General features: G+C 36.4%; 2 protein-coding genes across 2 annotated transcripts in view; one reads left to right on the top strand and one right to left on the bottom strand.

Annotated features, from left to right (window-relative positions):
• Positions 1-43: 43 nt before the first annotated feature.
• On the bottom strand, positions 44-11,432 carry LOC131986566 (synapse-associated protein 1-like). The gene is made up of 9 exons (XM_059351591.1): positions 11,143-11,432; positions 9,350-9,468; positions 9,146-9,212; positions 7,963-8,036; positions 7,732-7,871; positions 6,737-6,888; positions 5,479-5,528; positions 5,204-5,360; positions 44-1,025 (listed from the first exon to the last, which is right to left on the bottom strand). The coding sequence occupies exons 1-9, from the start codon at positions 11,345-11,347 to the stop codon at positions 895-897; spliced, it is 1,095 nt and encodes a 364-aa protein (XP_059207574.1). The 5' UTR covers positions 11,348-11,432; the 3' UTR covers positions 44-894.
• Positions 11,433-13,162: 1,730 nt separating this feature from the next.
• Positions 13,163-15,290, top strand: part of phospho2 (phosphatase, orphan 2) — a 5,618-nt gene continuing 3,490 nt past the window's right edge. The window contains exons 1-2 of the mRNA XM_059351616.1: positions 13,163-13,206; positions 15,174-15,251. Coding sequence (XP_059207599.1) covers positions 15,181-15,251 — 71 coding nt within the window. The 5' untranslated portion in view covers positions 13,163-13,206; positions 15,174-15,180. The remainder of the gene's footprint in view (positions 13,207-15,173; positions 15,252-15,290) is intronic.

Raw genomic sequence — 15,290 nt, 5'->3', positions numbered from 1 at the left:
CCTCTGGCAGTTCACCACTTACCTTTGTACCCTTTCAAGCTGTTCATTTGACTTGAACTGCTTGAATTTCAATAAAAAACTGGAAAAATTGGGGTGTTCTAAAACTTTTCACCGGTAGTGTATGTATAAAAATAATTTGAGTTTTAGCATCATTAAAAGGATTTGTAGCATTGTTCAAAACAAGAGTTCACATTATTTTAAAATCTAGTCCCATGGACTTTTGTGCCAACCTTAAACATGATGACATAAAAACGGATAAATATTTATTAAAGGATGACAGGTTAAACAGAAAATGTACAGTAATTCAGTTGCAGAGAAAGTAAAGCAGACATGCACACAGGAGTTTGTGAGAACTGGATACAAAATGTAAAATGACAAGCGGGTCAATGCAATGAAAGCGAAATGCAACTTGAAATAAAGTGTAGTGTTAGAATCATCTTTATTTACATTCATGTAACTTTACATTTGACTTTACTCTACTATAACTATACCAGGACTTTACTGTACAACCCACCAGAAAGCAGCAGTGGAAACAGAGAAATGTCATTTCATACAAGCCCCCTCCGTTATAAAATTCACTGTACTGGAACTGGAGCGCCCTCTAGTGGCGTTCTCCCTTCACACAGAGAGAGAGAGAGGGTAGAGGAAAGCAAGTAGGTAGAAGTAATTTAGGAAAGAGAACTTTACTAAGACACCTGAACACTGTATCCAGCAGAGGTGCCACACTCTTGGTATTATTGGATCTAAAACCTTCATTAGAGAATGTTTACATGATAGTAATCACAGCTGGGCGGGGCAGGGAAAGTGGAAGTTCACTCCCTTGTGCATCACCGGTCACAATTCCTCTGTTCTGGGGCCAGATCACTGAACAGGAGACAGACACGCAGTGGTCGTCTAGCTGTCGTCGGCTTGGAGCATCTTCTCGATCTCTTGATCCCATTGGTCGTCTTTGTTGTCTGCCTCAGTCACCACCTCGTAGTCCTGGAGCTCCTGCTGCAGCTCCTTCTCCCAGTCTGCCGACTCGTCTGAATGGAAGGTAATGGAAGATAATGAGCAATCATTTACAGATTATTGTCCTCCAAACTGGCAAATTAGGACACCAATATTTTGCTTATGTTGCGAGGTTATTTTTTTTCCTCCTTTCCTCCCCTCATAGATAGATAGATAGATAGATAGATAGATAGATAGATAGATAGATAGATAGATAGATAGATAGATAGATAGATAGATAGATAGATAGATAGATAGATAGATAGATAGATAGATAGATAGATAGATAGATAGATAGATAGATAGATAGATAGATTACTTTATTCATCCCCGAAGGGAAATTCAGTTGTCATGTTGTGCTGTATTTCTCTCTCTTCATACTCTGTCTTCCTGTCCTGTTTAAATCTGTCATACTTGTTTGTCACCAACTGTTTGTTGGTGTTTTATATGTTTGGACGGGCTGATTGCTTTTGTAAAGCACTTTGAGTTGCATTTATATGTATGAAAAGCGCTATATAAATAAAGTTTGATTGATTGATTGATTGATTAACTTAGGCCCCGTTTACACGAGGACGCTTGCGGGTAAAAACGACAAAATATTTTATCGGAAGTGCCTTTCGTTTAGACGGTGACGGCGTTTTTGGGGCTTAAAAACGCAAAAATCTGAAACCACCCTCCAAAGTGGAAAAGTTAAATCCTCTCCTCCGTAGCGTGTCGTCTACACTGACAAGACACAAAACTCTGATCTGATCTGCTCACGTCACGTATGTGTTTACGTCACATACATGCTCCAGTACAGGAAATAAATAAACATGTGGGATTATTTCAATGCGTCGGACCTTCAAGCTGCTCTGGCAGCTCTAATAAACTTACAGGAGTCTTTCCACCAAATGTACAGGATATGTACAGATGTATTCTCAGTATATAGACTTTTTTTTTTTATCATTTTGACTTTTTTCTCGTTATTTTGACTTTTTTTTCTTCCTTATTTTGACTTTTTTTCGTGATTTAGATTCTTTTTTTTTCGTGATTTCAACTTTTTTTTCATTTTGGCTTTTTTCTTGTGACTTCGACTTTTTCTCGTTATTTTGACTTTTTTTTTCTTCGTAATTTTGACTCTTTTTTGTGATTCCGTCTTCTTTTCTCATTCACAGTATTAGTGAACAGAGAAGGATCTGTGATTACTTCTATCACATTTTGGATGCACCGATTGGTCGGAGGCGAGCCAGACGGCTGTGAAGGAGACCTGGGAGATCTAGTGATGGTGGAGAACTTTGTGGAAGGAGTAGCTGATGAAAATACGTGGTGTGAAAACTTCAACATGCCCAAAGATGCTCTTATCACTTTAAGTGATGCCGCCTGGCTGCATACAATCCAATCCCACACACTTTTGTGTCACCGTATGCAGCAGATTTCCTCCTGAAAACGCTCACCTAAACGCGGAATAAAAAGTGAAGACGCAACGCCACTTTTGCGTCTTCTGTTCAGACCGTCATCATGTAAACGTAGCTTAATAGGAATGTTCGAGATGAACTGGGACAAAAAGGTTTTCCGGCAAGTTCCCATCAGCCTTTAGTCTGTACAGGAAGTCAGAGAAACACTCACATCCTGTTAGATGTGATTCTCATTTATAAAGAATGTTATCAGGCCCATTCATCAGTTTGTATGCAGCCCCCAATTGTTTAAATTAAGACAGAGCAGCCAATGACAATGTTATACAAGTAATCTGTGATTTCTGTTATGGTTCAACCTCATTTTACAAGAATTCTATGTAAATCAGCATCATATCAGTTTGCTGATGTATGTAAATCAGCTGAACAGGCCTCCAAACTACATGTTAATACATTGAAAACAATAATAATTAAACACAGAGGGGCTTCACCACTGTACAAACATTATTTTAAGAATCCCAATTACCACACGTTTGTGTTCCTAAATGCTTCAATAATTAAATAGTCCAATGTTAATTTACAATAGGCGATGTATAGTTTATGATCTATTAAATATGAATGTATTTAGTCTATTTAACATCACCATCAGCCACACAACGGTTATTCTGCAAACAGGATAAACCTCTGAATCAGACAAATAGAACATAAATCTCTCTAATCCAACAAAAATTAATTAAATCCTATAGCTGAGTCAACATTTAACCCATCAGCTGTCAGATCAGGTGAGACACAGAGTGCTTTCACAAACCGCATCCATGAAATTTATACCTTTGTTTAGTTTTTTAATTAGTCTTGTTTGATCTCACAATGCATAAATGTAAGCGGATCAAATAATAATAAAAAAAAAAAACATTTGCAAAGGGGCATGTACTAAGGAAATATACTTGCAGTTTTATTTCTTAATGGTTGGAAAGTTGATGGTGGAAAATGTTAACAGAAATAAACAAAGCATCATGGAGCCAAAAACACCTGAGAACCTTTGATAATACTGGCCGTAATCCTGCTCTAGTGTCAATAAAACATCAGCTAGCCCACAGTCTGCTTTGTTTTGGTTCATTTCCTATAATTGGGTCAGATTACCAACCACAGTAGGGTTAGTTTGGAAACCGGTTGTTTTGGTCCACATCAGAGTGTGATTGGAGTGTTCAAAATTGACCAAACGAACCGTAACAAGGATATAACCACACCACAGCTCCAAAGGAAGAAACTTTGGGTTGTGAAAGCACCCTCAGGCTTTTCCCATCAAGCCCTTGGTTTTGCAGCAAATGGAAAGCAACTGTGGCACCTGGCTCTAAAAACTGATTTTCTGAGGTTATCTGTGCCCATGTGTTTATGACACCAGAGCTAGTCGAGATCAAGTTGGACACAAATCTAATCAGCATGCATTGTGCGGTGATCGATGTGATTGATTAATCGCAAATTAGCCTAATACAGAGATTCCCAAAGTGTGGTGCGTGGACCCCTGGGGGTGCACGAGCTGCTACTAGGGGGTGCGCGAGATGAAAAATGTAATGGCGGTCTGATAATTACACAATTAAATTTTCCCCCCACACAATAAAGAAGTGTAAATAAACATTTCCTTTGTAAAATGTAAAATCAAAAACTGTGATATTAATCAATAAATAAATGCAGGCTATTCAAAATGCTCTTCATCTTAAAATGAAGCGTAGAAGAAGTTATCTTCTTCCATGTTTCCAGCCTGTGTTATGATGACGGGTTGTTTAGCTCCACGCTCATTTAAACTTGCTGCAATTTTTGTTCAACGCGGCTCAAAATATTATAACATTTTCCCAAATGATGTGCTTTCTGCCTCTGATCCTGAGCCTTCATCATCCTCTTTGCTCTTAAAAGTGGAAGCTTGTTCATAACTTTGTTGCATTATATTGAAACTGTGTTCAGGTTAATTCAAATGCCAGACTGCATTGTTGTGATGGTGATTATTTAATTATATGTGTGTTCTCATTTGAGCATGATTAAACATGCCGCTTTTAATACGGCTATAAAAAAGCTTATTGCATTTTGGTTTTTTTGAAGGTGTGGGGGTGTGTCAACACGGTTGGGACATAGAAGGGGATGCACGGCTAAAAAATGCTGTACTTGCAGCTGTGTAATGTGAGGATCTAGGACATGGGTCTCAAACTTGCGGCCCGCGGGCCAATTGCGGCCTTCATGATGATATTGTGTGGCCCCCACCTTGATATGAAAGTTTAATGTGAGTTTATAGGAATGGTACTTTACCGTGTTGTGTGTGGAAGGTCCCTTTAATTACTTTTTGGGTAATTTTGTGTCTCTTTTTTTTTTTTTCTGGTAATTTTGTGTCTTTTTTAAAAATAATTGTGTGTCTTTTTTCGTAATATTTTGTATAAATACATTTTTTGTAATTCTGTGTGTTTTTTTGGTCATTTTGTTTCTTCTTTAAGTAATTTGGTCTTTTTGGTCATTTTGTGTCTTTTTTTAAATGATTTTGTCTTTTTTGGTAATTTTGTGTAGTTTTTGGTCATCTTGTGTCTTTTTTAAGTCATTTAGTGTTTTTTCAGTCTTTTTTTGTAATTTTGTGTCTTTTTTTGATTACTTTGTGTCTTTCTTAAGTAATTTAGTTTTTTTCTGTCATTTTGTGTCTTTTTTTGTTGTTGTAATTTTGTGTCTTTTTTTGGTTATTTGGATACTGCCTCCAGCGGCCCCCAGGTAATTTGAGTTTGAGACCTCTGATCTAGGAGATGACATTTAGCTGAAGAATCAGTAGAAAGTGTTATAAAGCTCACCATCGGGGGAGGGGAGGCTGTCCTTCTTATCCAGGACCAGCTGTTCCATCTCCTTCCTCAGGTCCTCCTGGTTGATGGCGGTTGAGTCGAAAGCATCGCTCACAAACTCGGACACTCCGGGACTTGTTGACATCTCCTCCTCTTCTTCATGGCGTTGCTGAGAGTTGCACAGAAAGTTAGACAGAAAACTGACTATGATTCTATCTCAAGTTTGCAGATGATAGTTGGGAATTATTAAGATGCATACACACTCACACACATCTATATTTTCTTACCTCTTGTATGTCGCTGATGGAAACAGGTGGAGTTTTTGGTCTGACATTGTCTATGAAAACAACACAGTGTTAGTTTGCCACATACAAAGCACAACTTGATTTATTCATTTATTTATTTTAATTTATGACTCTTGAAATTCCTTTAAAACCACATTCTCCTCTGAGGTTATAAGCAGCAGGAGTGTCTTTAACAACAATGACAAGCTGAATGCCTTGCTTTTCATGACTTTTTTCAACTTAAAAAATAATTTCTAACATCATGTTGATGACGATGGATGGCCTCTGATTCTACACCATGAGCTCCACCTACAGAGCTCAGTCATACCACAACTTCAAAGTTGAGTTCTGTATGAAGAGTGCCTTTCTATGCAAATAAGGACGAGTATGTGATTGGCAGAGGTCCAAAGAAAGGAAACACTTGAACAAAATACCACCAAGCCCTAAACATATATCACTCTGGTATACTTTCTGTATGTTTAACTGGTGGAACTGGAAGCGATCGCTCTATAGCAGTAGTTGTCAACCTTTTTGAGTCGCGACCCCCAATTTAACATCCATGTTGTCCGTGACCCCCACTCACTGAACACAATCTCACACGCACAGTTCAGATCACCCAAAAAAGACAGAAAATGACCAAAAAAGAAACAATATGACCAAAAAAAGACACAAAATAATTTAAAAAAAGACACAAAATGACTAAAAAAGACACAAATTGACCTAAAAAGACACAAAATGACCAAAAAAAGACACAAAATGACCAAAAAAGACATTAAGTGACCAAAAAGACTAAAACACATTAACACATGAACACTTTAACACAGTGGAGACAGAGCTGACTTCCAAAATGATTTGGCGTCCCCCAGAAATCATCTCGCGACCCCAATTGGGGTCCCGACCCCAAGGTTGAGAACAGCTGCTCTATAGTACCACACACACGGCTCAAAGCTTTTTCATGTTTGTACAGGAAACTTGGAAAAACAATGCTATTAGACATTTTGGACCATTAATGGCCGTAAATAAGGCCCAAAAAGCCAAAAGACAAAACTTGCTATTGTTAAATAATAACTTTATTATATACACATAACACAGCCTTTGTCTGAAGATTTAATGTGTCTGATAATGTTTGCATGGAAGTCAAAAGAGCAGATTCAGAAAACATTATATGAAAACATATAATGTTATATTCTATGGCTTAAGCCCAGCAACCAAGACGTAAAATAAATGTGGAGATTGTCACCCAAGCGGTTTAAAGTCTGACCTGTTAAGACGACGTCCTCAGGTGAAACTTTGGCCCCTCGGTCCTCTCCGTCCTTCTGCTGCTGCTGGGCTGCCAGCGCTGTAAGCTGAGCCGACTGCTTGATCAGAGACACCCGGTAGAAATAATTCCTCCAGAAAACTTCCTCCTTCACGCTGTCAAACACATAAGTTAATTTTAGTTTATTGCACAGGTAATTCTTTCCTGTTAACACAATTGGCACATCATGTAAAACGCATACTGTACACCAGGGGTGAGCAACTTAAATGCTGCAGGGGGCCACAGTTTTTCATCGACACTACCACAGGGCCACATATAGGACCGTACACTTATGAAACTGCAATTTTAAATATGTTTACAGTGCAGTAACTTAACATATTTCATGCTCAAATGCATGTATAACAGTATAAATAGGAATACAAAAGGTTTGAAGCAAATAAAAAATAACCACTTACTGTGATTTCTTTTTGTTTTCAGTGCAAGAACAGCAGACCAACATTAATTGCAAGAAGTAAGATCTGAGGTCAGCTCCTTTAAATCAGGACTAAAAACACTATTGTTTACTGCAGCGTACTCTTAACTTTAACACTTATCTGCTCTACTCTACTGCCCTTACTTTTTAACTACACAATGTTTGACTTGTGCTTTTTATTATGTTATCTCTTTTTTTTTTTCCTGCTGTATCTTATTTTATCCTATTTATATTTTTATTTCAATTTCCCTGTTTTAATTGACTGTTTTTACTGTTTTCAATTGTGTCTTGCTGTTTTTAATGTGTATGTAAAGCACAAATTACCTTGTGTCGAATTGTGCTATACAAATAAACTTGCCTTGCCTAATTTTGTGCATTTTTACACTGCACTTTTAAGATTTCATGCTTAACTGCATGTAGTTGTACTGAGGGCCACTTCAAGTGAGGGTGCGGGCCGTATACGGCCCGCGGGCCTCCAGTTGCCCATCCCTGCTGTACACAGAGAAAACACTGGAAGACAACTGACAGTTTAGGAACCAGGTCAAATCGCATGCGGTTGAGGAGCTGGTCCTCCTCCAGCATCACTGCAGCCAGAGGATACATCTGCTCCATGTCAAAGTGGAACTGGACACCAGCGGGAGGGTCTCGCAAAAAGTTTCTCTTGTCCTACAATCAGTTATACAAAAGGGGTTAATTATTCCAGAGATAAAGAGTGATAAGATCATTCTATTTTACAGTATATGATGTGTTTGCTTACAGCTGACAGAGCCAGGATCTGTTGCTGGATCGTCTCCTCCTCATTGTAGCCGACCCAGGGAGGCACCGCTGCTTCTACAAACAAACACACCGCACAGTCACACTTCAGACGAGCTGTGTACATTTTTTTTATTTATTTTTATTTAACCTTTATTTAACCAGGAAAGTCTTATTGAGATTAAAAATCTCTTTTACAAAAGAGTCCTGGCCAAGACAGAGAGTCACAGTCAGAACATCATCAGAACATGGGGCTGTGGCTCAGTTGGTAGAGTTGGTTGGCCCCTAACCGAAGGGTTGGTGGTTCGATCCCTGACCGTCGCAGCCTACATGTCGAAGTATCCTTGAGCAAGATACTGAACCCCAAATTGCTCCCGATGCTGCGTTCATCGGTGTGTGAATGAATTCCCAATGGTGGCAGGTGGGACTGTTTAGGGTGGCCTCTGCCACCAGTATGAATGTGTGTGTGAAAGGGTGAATGAGCGCAGTCTGTAGTGTAAAGCGCTTTGAGTGGTCGCAAAGCTCTCACTATTCTTATCTCCTAGTTATGTACATGCACACACCTGGATCTGTGGTAATAGAGGCTGATAATATGAGTCCACTGTTCTCACATGCATCTCTCTATTCTGATAAAGTTACTTCATGGGCTCACTTCACTGTTTCTTACTATCTTACAATCAACATCTAGAATTTCCTGTTTCCCCCCCCACAACATACCACGATGTGCAAAGCAAGTGACTTAAGGCGAATACATACTCCGCAAGAACAGAGAAATGTGTTCTCTCTCAGGGCTGCAAGAACAGAATGATGTCATTTTATTCTTGCAGCCCTTGGTGAGAGAACAAATTTGACAGATTATCTGGGCAGAACTTTTTTCTTGTGTGGTGTCCAAGAACTATTGTGTGATCGGTCAGATATTTGAATTTGAATGAGATGTGTGCTGCAGTGGGAGGGCCCTGTGAGGACTTCCCAGGAGTTCTGCAGTGGAGTTTCTTGTGTCCAGGCCAGAAATAACTTTTTGTTCTTGTTCTCGAGGTGGCAAGAACAAGAACAAATTTCTCTGTTCTTGTGAAGTATGTAAAGCGCTTTAATTGGAAGCTAGTGTGCCCCATAAAGCAAGAGACCTTCACAGAACAAAATATATAATGAGGGATCACTTTGTAAGAAACTTTCCCTTCTGATTTTACCTGATTTTTTTGCTTTCTTCTCCTGGACAAACTTCTCTTGCTCCTTTTGGAAGTCTCCTAGGAAAGTCTGCAGATACACAAGTGAAACAAAGATATACTTTAAATAGGTTGAGCAAAGTCTGGCTCTTGAAAAACCTCTCACACATTTCTCACATGTCTTTAATATGCTGCCTAACTTGTCAAACAACAACAGCTCCAACATGCCTTGTCTATAATGCCGTCTATTTTCCCTTCTTCCACAGTCTTCTTGATGGTCTGAGCTGTCTCCACCATCGACTCGGAGAACTTCTTGGTGGCACTGGATGCAAAACTGAAGATGTAATCTAAATATGGAGAAGACAGGGTGGTTAACAACAACATAATTGCACTGTGCAACTATAACTAAAATCATTGCTACAACAACACAAATATAGATAGATAGATATACTTTATTTTTCCCAAGCTGGGAAATTACAGTGTAACAGCAGCATTACACACAGAGACAATGACAACACAATTAAATAAAAAGAACAACCTAGGCATACTTCAAGCAATAAAATATAAAAATACAATAAAATGTCATGTAAAAATAAAGTGTCTAAAGAAGGAGTATGCATTAAGGAGTAGAATTCCAGTGCAGAATAAATATAAATATGCAGTATAGAAATGTTTGTGCCGTGAAAAAAATAAGGTGCAATGAACAGTGTGCATAAAAAACACACGATTGTATGTAATAACCAGACTATTTGTTATTGTACAGTGTGATGGCTACTCTCCTACCCGCTCTCTCAGGTCAGCTGACCAGCTTCTCCTGAGAGTGCCAAGAGCTAGGCTGAAGCTCAGAGGGGAACGAGCTTTTGCCATCGCAGCTCCAAAACTTTGGAATTAATTGCCGCTGCACATTAGACAGACCTCGTCACTGTCTCATTTTAAATCTCTTCTTAAAACCCACCTCTTCTCGTTGGCTTTTAACACCACGTAGAGTGTTGATTTTATGTTGATTTTATGATTTTTTGTTTTTATTGTATTCATGCACATTTTATTTTGTGCGGGCAGTACATTTTACATTTTATTTTATTTATTTTTATCCCATTTTTAATTTATTGCCTCTTACTGATCTATTGTTTACTACATCTCTTTGTATTGTGTTATGTATTTATTGTTTGTGCAGCACTTTGGAAACCTTGTGTTTGCTAAAATTGTGCTATATAAATAAAGGGGATTGGATGGCATGTGGCAGGACAGATTTTTTGTATCAGAAGCAGCAGCAGTCATATATCCTGTTGTTGGCACTGGACTAAATAATACCTTTCTGGAAAAAAAAAATAGAGAAAGCGTTCATTAATAAACTACCATCTTCTGAGGTGTTTATGTGAGTTAACATACATGCTAACAGCACGGTCCTCGAGCCACTGAGAAGCAGTGTTGCCAATTACCTAGCTCAGTGGCGGTTCTACACAGGGGCCTACAGGGGCCACTGCCCCTGTGAAGAAGCCCTTGGCCCCTGCTGTGGCCCCTGTGTCAAATAATAATAAAATGATCAATTTGTAAAGATGAGAGACGGAACAATTCTAACCTATTTTTTGTTCAAACAATATCTCATTGTACACAAAAGGAACCCAGAATGTGTACATTGTAGAATAGTTTAATTGTGCAATAAAAGCTAAATATAAAGATCATTCTCACTGTACTGCACTTTCAAAATTAAAAAAAGGAATTGTGCACAAAAATGAGAAATGTCATTGTCGTACAAAAATAGTTGGTAAGTCTCATTGTTTCAATCAATTTGTTTGTATCTTCCAAATATACTTAAATTAGATTTTTAAATAAGCTAAAATAAAGGTTTTGAATGCTTAAATATCATCTTTGCTGTTTTTAATGTGCCCCTCTGATTAAACACTGGCCCCTGCTTGGCCCCCACAGTAAAACTGGTCTAGAACCACCACTGACCTAGCTTGACATTTAATGAAGTTATTACGCAATAATACAGGGTGTAATAATACATTATTATTTCTCACCACCAAGTCCTTTTCCGTGCTCTGGGTCTTCTGGGTTCGCCTCTGGTTCTGCATCCTGGTCAGCTGGTTGCTGTTTGTTTACCTCGTTTTGTGCTTCAACCACCTTTTCTTCTTCCTGCTCCACACTCAGCTCTTCTTTGTCGTCTGCCGTCTTCGTGTACGTCTGGTTCTCCAGACCCAGCCACGTCCCGAAACCCTTGAACATGTTGGTCGAAATAAATTGACCGCTTAGCTTAAAGACGAGAAAAACAACAATCTGAACAGAAGGAGATTCTTCACTCTATGCAACCAGGAAACCAACTGACAGGTTTTCTTCTTCGCTGTTTGATTTCCTGTGTAATAAAGGTTGTGTGTTACTGCCCCCTAATGGTCAAAGGAGGGAAAATACGCCTGCCAGTGCCATAAATGTACTGCAACAGGCGCATTCATTTTTTTGAGGGGAAAAATATATATAAAATACTTTTTTATTTTTTTTCAAAAAATACATATAGCCTATTACAGCTCATAATGTTAGATTTTTTAATTATGTTTTTATATTTACTATTTACAGTTGTTGTTAATGGAATTTATCTTGGAAAACAAACAACACAATAATATATATAAATAATAATGCCAAATAGCAGAAATGTATGTATATAATGTGTATAGAATGAATGTATATGTCTTATTTTTTCTATTCCTATTCTTATTCTGCTTTTATATTTGTCTATATCTGTGACAACTAAATTTCCCCGCTGCTGGATGAATAAAGTTACAGTTATATCTTATCTCTTATCTTATTTTATGTACTATTTACAGTTTTTTATTTAATGAGCCTCCCAGGGAATTATTTCATAAGACTGTACTTCTACAGTAAACATCTTGAATCTTAGTTTTGGGCTATTTTGTCCATTTTTGAATCCTTTTCATCCTGCCTGTATACACCACTTAAAATGTTTAAATGCCATGTTGGTATATATTTTTTCAGCATAACCTCACCTATATGACCTAATAATATATATACATTTTATTCTGACTTACTGGATCAACATTTTGAATCAAAAACAAACAAAGAAAAACCAATATAAATGTGATCTTGTGATTGTGTGTGATCCTGTCATCCAACTCTTTACTTTCTGTTAGTGTGACTGTATTTTATTTGTGTGTTCAGCATAACAATGTTATAATTTTGTGTCTTCTTTTAGTCATTTTGTGACTTTTTTAGTCCTTTAGTCCAACATAAAATGTGATTTTGAGTTTTTTTTAACTTTCAAAACACTATCATGCTCAATAAAGAATTCTAAATGTGGCAAATATGAACAAAGGTTGCAAATCTAACATATAAGAGGGTTATATCCAATTCTATAATTTTATACAAAATAAATGGTGACCTTTTCTCCAGTTTTACTTGGTATATCATCATCAAACTGAAACTGGCCTCATGGAGTTTACAGCCAGAACTTTAGAGGTATTCTTTTTTATTGTAGGGCTCCATGCTGCTTTGTTTTCTAGTCTGGATGTGATGAAAAAGTCATGCTTTGGCGCTTTTGGTGACTCCAGAGGTTTAAGATATTACACTGTAAAAAAAAAGATAAACAATAGCTACTCAATAAAATTAAGGCAACAAATTGCACGCAATTTTATTTATTAAATCTAACTACGTTACAAGTTGAGTTAAAAACAACTTAACAGTCAATTAAAAACGGACTAATTCTATTGTGTTGGATTCATCAAAAATTCTCTTGATTTAGAATTACATACACATAAAGATTATATTTAATGCGATCAAAATAAGTAGATTCTATCTCAAACATTTTTATATTAAAGTTACTTAAACCACTGCCTCAAAATCAAGGACGCATTTATATTTAATACATTTTATCAAATATATTAGGTAAAATTAAATGACTACAGAATAATTTATTACAGTGTATAGGAACGATTCTTGCTATAATTGTAATAATAATTCATGTGAAACCTGCACTTTAGCAGCAGGTGGCGGTAATGAGCGCAGAAAATGTTTATATCGGTTCATATCTTGTAACACAGCAAGTGGAGAAGGAACTAAATGACAGGCAGACTGAGGTCAGTGGCTCCTTAATTACACTTTTACCTGATATCCTGCATTTTATATAATTTTATATATCTTATTTCAGAAACCACTGTAATCTCTGTTGTCCCCCATTAGCCTGATCTGAATAGTTAAAGCATATTTCTACCAGAAGGATTAGCCGGGTTACTAGGCCGTTTACTTGGAAGGAGACGAGGCAACCAGACCTCTTTAAAACATCAGCCTTTTTAAACTTAGTGGGTTTAAACTTAATATTTATATTCATTGCAAAATAACTTACAACACATCAGGAGTAATTGAGGTGTTGTGGTAAATTCGGCATATCGCCACACTGTTAAAATAATCCCCTAAGTCATTTTTTTTTGCCTAAATCATCTCCTCATTGCCATCTATGGTAAAATCGCCTACATCCTCAATTGATCAGATCATGTGATTTTACCCCTTTAAGATAATGGTCTATGTCAAGTGTGTGACTTAAGATGATTTATTATGCCTAAGTCAAAATAAAATGAGACTTAGGCAATTTTTTGAACATGCATTTGTGACTGAAGCAAGATATGGTTACACTTGTGGTTACACTATTTTGAAGGTGTCTACATAAGAGTGCCATGAGCGTGTCATAAACATGACATGGAATGTGTCATGAACATTAATGACACTTTGAAGTAACATTAATGCTCATGATACTTGTCATGTCATGTTTCTGACAGGCTTGTGTCACTCTTATGTAGACCCCTTCAAAATAAAGTGTTACCATTTCTTGCTTAAGTCACAAAGGCATGTTCAAAAAATTGTAATTTATTACAATTTTTTATTTATTTAAAAGTAATTTATTTTTCTTAAGTTACATAATTTACACACAGTGTTATTACTATGCCAATAGCCAGCCTTTGATACAACATTTTTGAGTGAAATGATCAATTAATTTCATATGTTATACTTTTGGTGAAGTTTTTTCATGCAAGTTTCATGCAAAACTTGAAAAAATGAGTTAGGCGATTATTTTAACAGGGTGATGATATAGAGGAGAGTTTTTTTATTCTTATTTCGAGCAGCACAGTTTGTTGTGCTGAGTTTCAGTTTGTGCTGATAAAAGATAAGTTGGTTGAACGTTAACAGACAGACAGAGCTGCTAGTTACGTCACCACTACACCCAACATGCGTCACAGAACTCTAAATAACGAGAATATTATGTATGAAGGATGGAGGCTGCCAAATGACTAGATAAATACATTATTCTGCCACTATGCTATTAAATATATATTATATATCAATTATTTTATTTATAATTATTTTATTTATTTTTATTTTATTTTATATTGTTTCTATTTATTATTACATATTATATTATATATTATATACTGTACTATTATTACAATTATATACCGTCTAGTCACTATAGCATTGTTGCCATCATATCATCAGTATAATTATAATTACCATCATCTTGCCAACCTACCAACTGATCTGCTTTTTTTTTTAACTTCTTAAGTGTCCTTGTTCTATTCTGTGTTTTTTTTTCTATTGTTTTTATTTATACTACCTCAGTATTTTATTCTATTGTATTTTATTGTATTTTATCGTACTTGAATACCGGACTGCTGTGACAACCGAATTTCTATCTATCTATCTATCTATCTATCTATCTATCTATCTATCTATCTATCTATCTATCTATCTATCTATCTATCTAAATTATATGTACATTAATTGATTAATTAATTAATTGATAAAATGTCCAATATATAGTTAATTAGTTCCCTTATTCATGTACTTTCATAAATAAAAAAAACATTTTTATTTATTTGTTTAAATAGATTTTTTAAATTTAGTTTTGCATTTGTTTTTTTCTATATTTTAAATATGTTTTTTCCTTATTCATTTTAAAATGAATGAATCCAAAACAATATTTGTTTTTTTTTATTACTCTATATCTTACTGTGCCGTTTTCTTTATCTGAAACAGTGATGTCTTTTTCCAGGTGAAAAATGAAGACTCTGATGGTGTTTGATTTTGACCACACTGTTGTCGATGACAACAGTGACACTTGGGTGATTAGGTAAATAATGAATTGATTGAATCAATTATTACAACTAAC

Source organism: Centropristis striata, chromosome 2 (assembly GCF_030273125.1).
Source record: "Centropristis striata isolate RG_2023a ecotype Rhode Island chromosome 2, C.striata_1.0, whole genome shotgun sequence".
NCBI lineage: Eukaryota > Metazoa > Chordata > Actinopteri > Perciformes > Serranidae > Centropristis > Centropristis striata.
Note: the sequence above shows the minus strand (reverse complement) of the source record. Positions and strands in the feature narration are given on the sequence as shown.